The sequence below is a fragment of the Trichosurus vulpecula genome, chromosome 6 (genome assembly GCF_011100635.1).
Source record: "Trichosurus vulpecula isolate mTriVul1 chromosome 6, mTriVul1.pri, whole genome shotgun sequence".
Classification (NCBI taxonomy): Eukaryota; Metazoa; Chordata; class Mammalia; order Diprotodontia; family Phalangeridae; genus Trichosurus; species Trichosurus vulpecula.
Genome location: NC_050578.1, coordinates 262,567,049 through 262,576,664, shown reverse-complemented (window position 1 = coordinate 262,576,664; position 9,616 = coordinate 262,567,049). Strand labels below are relative to the sequence as shown.

At 35.5% G+C, this 9,616-nt stretch overlaps 1 protein-coding gene across 1 annotated transcript; it reads right to left on the bottom strand.

The window, feature by feature from the left end:
• Positions 1 to 949: 949 nt before the first annotated feature.
• On the bottom strand, positions 950 to 1,909 carry LOC118855032 (olfactory receptor 10AG1-like). The gene has a single exon (XM_036765165.1). It carries the CDS (start codon positions 1,907 to 1,909, stop codon positions 950 to 952), a length of 960 nt encoding a protein of 319 aa, XP_036621060.1.
• Positions 1,910 to 9,616: the final 7,707 nt, after the last annotated feature.

The following is a 9,616-nucleotide window of genomic DNA, read 5'->3' as shown; positions in this document are numbered from 1 at the left end:
TATTTCCATGGAATAATGTTTGTTCTATAAATGCACAGTCTCTGTACTTGGCAGATTCTCATAGATTGCTAAAGTTTGCAAGTTGTTATTTCAAATGACTACATCTTTTTATTATTATTTCTTCTTCACATTTTTAAAGGCTGGTAGACAGAACAATATTAAGAAGAAATATCCTGTTCATGACATATTTCACAATCAAAGTATTGACTTCATAGGGTCAGGCATGAAATTAGATGTACTTTAAATTCCCTTCCCCTTATTTATTTTTTAAAAGGGGAGGGGAGTGACAAAAAGAAAAATGGATGAAGAATCCATTTATCAGTAAATGTTTAGGCTCAAACTTACAAATAAGACAGAGTCTAGAATTATATTTGAGGAGTCATTAGTTGATAGCCATTATTTAAGACAAAAGAATTGCTCAGATTCCGAGTCCTGGTTCAATGATACATAGTGAAAATTTTAGATACTTGCCAGTTTATTTAAGTGGAATCTTTAAGTGGTTCCACATTAAAAGTACTGCATAATTTTAGGCTGGGTTATTTTAGTCTGTGACATTTTCAAGCAATTGCTTAAATTCATCATTTAACAACAAATGTAAAGATAGCTTCTTAATAATAGAACTTTAAAGATAGAGTAAAATTACTCTCTGATGACACATGAACACAGCAGACTTTTTTTTTCTTTAGGCAGAGGATGGTATTACTTGGATTCAAGAGTAGTTGTCTTCTCCTTTGATTATAATCTTCTTGAGGGCAGGTACTGTATTTTACCTCTTTTTACATCTCCAATGTTTAACGCAGTTCCTGACAATGTGAAAACACTTAAAATGTTAATTTATCAGTTGATTGGTTGGTTAAAATGAAAGTTAATAAGGAAAGTAGGGGAAAAAAACTGGAAGTAGCTTTCTATGAGACAAATGGAGTAGAAACAGAGCCTTCATTGATTTCTACTATTTATTTTGCAAGTCTTGCCATTTAAGTATTAATTTCTTTAATGCTACAATGACATCATTGTTCCTCAGGCTGTATATCAGAGGGTTAAATACTGGGGTTATCATGAGGTACAAAAGAGAGGTGATTTTTTCAAAGTTTGCTGAATGTTCAGACTTGGGTCTCAAATACATAACAATGCCAGTGCCAAAATACATCAGTACAACTACTAGGTGGGATGAGCAAACAGAAAAAGCTTTGGATCTCCCCTGTGCAGATTTCAGCTTCATGACAGTAACAATGATTTTGAAATAGGACAGCAGTATCAGTATAAAAGGTGTCACAACAAATATCAGCATAGCAATAGAGATTGAGAGCTCATTCATATATGTGTCTCCACAGGCTGCCTTTAGTAAAGGGGCCATGTCACAAAAAATATGATTGAGTTTGGGGAAACAGAAGTGAAGAGAGAAAATCAAGCATGTCTGCCCTATCTGGCTAACAATGGAAATGATCCAGGAGGCAAACACTAGATGGACACAGAACTTGTGGTTCATGATGAGAGGGTAGTAGAGAGGCTTACAAATGGCCACATAACGGTCATAGGCCATAATTGCCAGATGGGAGCACTCAGTGATGGCCAGAGTAAGAAAGAAACAAAGTTGTACAGCACAGGCTAAAACGGAAATGTTTCTCTTCTGGGTCCCAAGATTCCACAGCAATCTAGGAAGAGTTACTGATGTGTAACAGATTTCTAAGAATGAAAAGTTTCCAAGAAAAAAGTACATGGGAGTTTGGAGAGTGCGATCAGTCTTGGTTATTATAATGATGAGACCATTTCCTATCAGGATGCTCATATAGACAACTAAGAAAATCCCAAACAGGAGCCCTTGTAATTTTGGAAGGTCAGAAAATCCCAGAAGAATAAATTCTACCACATCCGTGAGATTTGCTTCCATTAGCTTTCTTGTGTTTTCCATCTGTGAGAAAAAGCAACAGTCACTGCAACACTATGGGACTCAGTTTTCACCTCTTCAAAAAGCAAAAAGACAAAAGAAAAATAAAGAAAAACATTTTACCAGATAATTTGTACATTCCTTTGCAACTTTGACAATTTACATTCTGTGGTATATGGTTCCTTTCAATTCTAATATGATATTTGCAAGGTCTTTTCTGTTAGTAGCATGTAATATTCTATGTTCTAAGATTCTTTGTGCTTGGAGCATTCTATATTATATGCACTCAGGAATATGCCTGCTTTTCAAAATACTGTGAATTATATCATAAGTCTTGGTTTCTTTACCATAGACCTCTTTGGTAGTCTGGTGAAACCTGTGGACCCCTTTTCAGAATACTATTTTTAAAATACATAATATATAAAAATATCGTTCTTGTTAAGTCATGTGTGATTCTTGACAACCCCATTTGGGGTTTTCTTCGCAAAAATATTAGAGTGTTTTACCAGTTCCTTCTCCGGTTCATTTTACATGTGAGGAACTGAGGTGAACAACTGACTTGCCCAGGGTCACAGAGCAATTAAGAGTCTGAGGTCAGATTTGAGTATATAAAGTGAGTTTATCTATCTATCTATCTATCTATCTATCTATCTATCTATCTATCTATCTAATCAATCTATCCTCATGATTTTTGGGCTTTGTGCACCAACTGCCCATAAAGCATGATGATAGATAGATAGATATAGATAAATGTAGATATAGCTATAGCTAGGTAGATAGATGTAGATATAACTTTATATCTATCAGTATCTGTATCTGTGTGTATGCATATACACAAATATATACATATAAACATTCATATACATACATACATGCATACATACATACATATGTCTGTGTTCCTGTCCTGGGTTTCATTCTAGCTTTAAATCCTGAAAGCAGGGATTGTGTGCTAAAAGCTCCTTATCACACAGTAGAAACTCAATAAAGGCTTGCTAACAGGGAGGGTAGGTTGTCTTCAGATATGAAAGGTACTGTAACATCTCCAAAGATCATCAATGACTGATGACTCAATTTCATCTGCAAAGCCTCATTCCTTTGGGTTTAGTGATTAAGAATGATAATGTGGGATACAACATAGCATAATGAGTAGAAAGTTTGTCCCTGAGTAAGAAAGACCTGGATTAAAATCCTCTTTCTGAAACATCTTGTCTATGAGACTTGGGGTGGATGACTTATCCTTTTAGTGCTCTAGGCGTTTCTCCAACTCTAAAGAATAAAAGGCAGAGGAGTTGATGATTTTTACATCTAACAGATCCCTGCAGCAATTAAATGACAATTCCAATCTGTATCATCTTTACATTTGCCTGATTCTATCTGGCTTCATAACATTTTACATTCTTTTTCTCATTTTGACCTCGAAATTTTGCTATATCTCAGGAAATATGTCCATTATTGTCTTTAGTTGACAATTGAAAAAAAAAGAGGCTTAAAAGTTAAATAAATTGCTGATGTCCATATAATTAATAATCATCAGAGGGCTTAAATTCTACCCACTGAATTAGACATCATATACCATCCAAGAAGCTCCTGAATTTTAATTCCAGAAATCTCTATATTTCTCTAATTATTCCTCTCTAATTGTACTCTCTTAATATCCAGAGGGAAAGGTGATGCTACTTTCTATCAGTCAGTAATACTTTAATGTGAATTCTTTGTCAGATTTCGTCTCTTCTCATATCCAGATGAGTTTGGCTCACTGAGATAATGTATAGCACTTATTAGGCACAAGGCATCAGCTAAGTGCTTTGCAATTATCATCTTATTTGATCCTCACAGCATTCTTGGGAGGTAAAGTCTATTATTATCCTCATTTCACTCAGGAAACTGAGTGAAAGCAAGGTTAAGTGAATTGCCCAGAGTCCTAAAAGTAGTGTCTTTCTGACTTTGGCCCCAGTTCTTCATTAACTGATTGATTATTAGGTGTGTATACAAATTCACACAGAGAGACATGTGTGTGTATACACACATGAACATAAACATGTGTTTATATGTGATATACATTATATAGACATGAGAGAGAGAGAGAAAGAGAGAGAGAGAGAGAGAGAGAGAGAGAGAGAGAGAGAGAGAGAGAGAGAGAGAGAGGAGATCTGGAATAAGAAACATGCATCTTGTTTGATAAGCACATTGGCAGATGCTGGGGAAGATTCCTTTTGTTATATTGGACAGTAAGGGTCAAAGGACAGCCCACAGTGAACTCTGTTCCAGTCCTGCCCTGGGCACTCTCTTGCCAGTGCCTCCATTACCCCTAGCTTCATACAGAAAGAAGAGTACACCCTGAAGTACTCATGAGGACAATTTTAGCCATAAGAGCCAGTTTATATTAATGCCTTACTTTTCTGGTATTAGAAGAGGATTTCAGGACTCCACTTCCTTTTTGTGTAAGGCTATAAAAGGTTAATCAATTCAAGGTTGAAGTGCTTTGGCAAAGATACACATACACAGTTAACAAATAAAAAATAAAATAAACAAACACACAAAGGAACTTGAAAAGAATGTCATTTTATGCATTTAAATCTCCTCAGAAAATCAAAGGTTGAAGAAGGGAATGGATGAAATCCCACTATGAGTAGAACATCCTTTTTAAATTTTCTTCTCAATTGATATATTTTCCTCAAATTTCAGTTAGGGACAACATATTAGAGTGGGTGGGCCTTAGATCTATTTACAGGCAGATGTATCTTTTGATCCCAGTTTAGACACTCCATAGCTATTTGATGCAGAGGAAATAATTTAATTTCCCTGAGACTCCATTTTCTCATCTAGAAAGCAAGAGGGTTGGAAAGGTTGTCTCTAAGCTCTCTTCCAGCTCTGTTCCTGTAATTTAAATATTGTTGGTCATTTATGTCCTTAACAAACCATTTATCAATTTGCTATTTACAATAATTGTCCTGGAAACACTTCTATTTCAAATTATGATCAACACCAAAAAGACTATTAGGGTTATTAGTCTGTCATTCAAGTTTTTCCATAAATTTGCTCTCATGAGCTCTGATTTTCTTTCCCAATTGTATCTCTATAGCATGATTTCTACCCAAAATGTATATTCTATATACCACCAACCCAGTATATATTCTTTGCTCCACACCTTCGCTCCCACCATAGCCCCTACCTTAGTGACTTCTTTATGCTTTTCTAATTGTAGGCATATTAAATGTTCCTTAAGTACTGAGCAAATCTCTCAATTTTTAAACCATTCCTTGACCATTCTCTGTCTGTTGAACATCTCTGTTCATCTCTACTCTCACAGCTGTAAGACAATTTTTTTAAGACACATTAAGCTCTTACTTTTGTTTTTAGTACTAGCATGGAATTTTTGGTGCAGATGTCCACCTCCCCGACATGGATTATAAGCCCTTTGATGTCAACAATTTAGTCTTTCTACATTTTGAAAAAAAGATTGACAGAATTGGTGAAGGAGACAAAGAACTATACTGATTCAGTCTGTTCTACTTTTAATAAACTTTAATTGTTTAGATCTGCCTGACATCAAGCCTAAATTTCCATCCTTGTGACTTCCACCCCATTACTCCTGGTTCTGTATTATTCCATTCAACACAACCATGATTCTCCACTTCACATCCAAGTCTCACTTCAGGATTCATTGTATCCCTCATACTTGTCCATTCTGGGGTCAGTATTCTTATAATGCATTAATGTATCTCAGTCAAATCAAACCACTGTTTTACTGTCAAACATTTAAATTGATTAGAACCCTGTGTTTGTTTAGGTTCTATAACTGCATGTTACTCTGAAAACCTTCAAAGAAAGAGCTCTAAAAGTTATTTTCAAAGTATAATTTACTGACAACTTAGGGTAAAAATATGTTTATAGTGTTTTTTATTAAATGATTGATTTTTGTGCTTGATCTGGATCTTTGTTTCCATAATTATGAGGAGTGCAGACATGTAAATGACCTGCACTAATGCAGCTCCAGATATCTTTGGCAACTTATTGCTTCACATAATTCCTCAGAAGAGTTTAACCCACTTTTCTGTCCATTTGTACTCAGTGGGTATGTTTCACCAGCAGAACGTCAACAAAGATTGTCCTAAATCATAATCTATCATTACATAAACCCTCCTATTATTCCTCTCTACTGCCCTTCACTAATTCCACTATGGATTTTTCATTTCATTTTTGCCAGATATATAATTTGCTTCCTTTCTAACATTATGTCCCAAAAATATTTCCTATGTGGAAGCCACAGTTGCTGCCAAATTACTCTGCTCATTATTCTCTGAAGGGAATATATGCATTCCTGCCTTCATGCCTTTGTACATATCATTTTCCCAAAAGCGTGTGATGATTTCCCTTTTTGATCCCTACTAAGTCTAGCCTTTTATGCATAATTTCTCAGTTAAACTCTTTGCTGACAATCCTACTCTCCACATCCAGATGCATTCTTCATTCCTCTAAGTTTCTGTAACCTTGCTGGTAACTGCCATTGGTCCTTTAACATAAATTACATGGTTTTGGTGTTGGTCTTTGAATGCACCTGTTTCATCTTCGCCTATACCAAAACATTTTTGTGGGAAGAGGCTTTGATTGATACCTCTTAATATTTATGGATATTAGGTTCCCTACACAAAAATGGTGACTAAAAAGTGAATGATGATGATGATGATGATGATGATGATGATGATGATGACGGTGATTTGAGATAGGCCCTCCCAATTCCATTTTTTGGCAGTTCCTTTCAGATTTTTCTTGGAAGCTATTGAAAGGAATGTTGTAGTTTCTAGTCAATAGACTAGAAAAAAAATATGGGGGAGCATATTACCAGACATATCTACTCACCAGAACATAGATTCTCCTGGATGCTTCATTTCCTAGATCCATGGTAGAGATGTTGCATTTCATGATTTTGTCCCTCCCTTCCTAACGATCAAGCTCAGAATTAATCTACTGGTATACATTATTAACAGAAAACCACAGACTTTTTCACTGACTGTCCAAGGAGAATGGCATTCTCTCCATTTTACAGAAACGCTCAGCACCAAACACAGGTCCTCTTCCTCTATCTGAAAACTGAATTTTGTACTTATGCTAAAGATATTACATTTGCCTCCAATTCCTTTGAGACCCAGGTCCTCAAAACTCTCTACTGACTGATTACACAATGAAAGTTATTTATAAGAAAGTTAGAGATCTAGACAAAATAAAAAAAATAATTGATTTGTGAAATTTCAATTTATTGAAAATTTGAATCAGATCAGATTTTGTGAGTAATTCATAAAGGATGGATGAGGAAAAGGGGAAATGAAATGGATTCATACTTTTGAGGGGAAGAAAGGAGAGGAGAAGAGAGAAAAAAAGAGGAGATGAGAAGAGAATACAGAAGATATTATGTTTGAGTTCTGAGTGGTGCTTTGAATTAGGTGTTAGTGACAGGACCTATCATGGTTCTGATCATGATGGCCACATAACACAGGAAATGATGCAAATGGAAGTAATTTCCAAATGTTGAAAATTTTGAATGAATGACATCCAAAAAATAAATTTATTTAATTGCGCTTTTTTCCTAACATTTGTTTCCAAAAAGGAATAAAACAAAATAATTTTATACTCTAATCCGTATTCCTTTTACAATATTTCTCTACCCAGCTGGTAGACATTCCACATGCTATCTCTTACCTGCATAAATCTATGTCATTTTTTAACTTAGTTTTCCAAAATCCTACAGGTTCCCAATTAGACTTTCATTTCTCTTCCTCCTCCAAATTTTTATGTTTTCATTTTTGTTTTTCTTCATCTTAGTGAGTTATGTGATTTTCTATCATAGTGTGGGGCCCATAGGAAACATTTCATATACATTTAAAATTTTGTATTTTTTTTACTTTTCTTTTTTTTGCATTATTTATTAATTTATTTCACATTTTTAGCCTTCAGCACTGATTTCCAGAAGAGTTTGAATCACAAATTTTCTTCCTATTTCTACCCTCCCGTCCCACCCCAAGATGGATATATTCTGGTTGCCTCATTCACCAGTGAGCCCTCCCTTCTGTCACCCCACTCCCCGCCATCCTCTTTTTTCTTACTTTCTTGTAGGGTAAGATAGATTTCTATGCCCCATTGCCTGTATATCTTATTTCCTAGCTGCATGCAAAAACTTTTTTTTGAATATCTGTTTTTAAAACTTTGAGTTCTAAATTCTCTCCCCTCCTCCCTCCCGAAACACCCTCCCTGAGAAGACAAGCAATTCCACATAAGCTACATGCATATCACTATGTAAAACCCTTCCACAATACTCATGTTGTGAAAGACTAAATATATTTTTCTCCTTCCTATCCTATCCTATCCCCCTTTACTGAATTTTCTCCCTTGACCCTGTCCCTTTTTGAAAGTGTTTGTTTTTGATTACATCCTCCCCCTATCTGTCCCCTCTTCTATCATCCACCTTTTTTATTTCCTTCCTCCTTCTTTCCTGTAGATAGCCAACTGGGTGTGTATGTTACTCTCTCCTCAAGTCAAATCCAATGAGAGCAAGATACACTCATTCGCCCTCATCTGCCCCCTCTTTCCTTCCTACAGAACTGCTTTTTCTTGCCACTTCTTTGCAAGATAATTTACCCCATTCTATCTTTCCCTTTCTCCCTCTCTCAATATATTCCTCTCTCATTCCTTAATTTGATTTTATTTTTTTTTAGATATCATTCCTTCATATTCAACTCACCCTGTACCCTCTGTCTCTCAATGTATGTATATTCCCTTCAGCTACCCTAATACTGAGCTCTCCTGAATTACAAACATCATCTTTCCATGTAGGAATGTAAACAAAACAGTTCAACATTACTTAAGTTCCTTAGGATTTCTCTTTCTTGTTTACCTTTTCATGCTTCTCTTGATACTTGTGTTTGAAAGTCAAATTTTCTATTCAGCTCTTGTCTTTTCACTGAGAAAACTTGAAAGTACTTTATTTTATTGAAATTCCGTATTTTGCCTTGGAGCATTAAACTCAGTTTTTCTGGGTAGGTGATTCTTAGTTTTAATCCTAGCTCCATTGATCTCCAGAATATAATATTCAAAGCCCTTCGATCCCTTAATACAGAAGCTGCTAGATCTTGTGTTATCCTGATGGTGTTGAGAGAATACTCAAATTGTTTTTTTCTGGCTGTTCGCAGTATTTTCTCCTTGAGCTGGGAGCTTTGGAATTTGGCAATAATGTTCCTAGGAATTTTCTTTTTGGGATCTTTCTCAGGAGGTGATCAGCGGATTCTTTCAGTTTCTGTTTTACCCTCTGGCTCTAGAATCTCAGGGCAGTTCTCCTTCATAATTTCTTGAAAGATGATATCTAGGCTCTTTTTTTGATCATGGCTTTCGGGTAGTCCAATAATTTTTAAATTATCTCTCCTGGATCTATTTTCCAGGTCAGTGGTTTTTCCAATGAAATATTTCACATTGTCTTCCACTTTTTCATGCCTTTGGTTCTGTTTTATAACATCATGATTTCTTATAAAGTCACTGGCTTCCACTTTCTTCAAACTAATTTTTAAGGTAGTATTTTCTTCAGTGGTCTTTTGGACCTCCTTTTCCATTTGGCTAATTCTGCCTTTCAAGGCATTCTTCTCCTCATTGGCTTTTTGGAGCTCTTTTGCCATTTGAGTTAGTCTATTTTTAAGGTGTTATTTTCTTCAGTATTTTTTGGGTCTCCTTTAGGAATTCATT

What these genes read in the sequence shown, in the direction of transcription:
- LOC118855032 (XM_036765165.1), bottom strand. Translation starts at nt 1,909, where the DNA reads ATGGAAAACACAAGAAAGCTAATGGAAGCAAATCTCACGGATGTGGTA.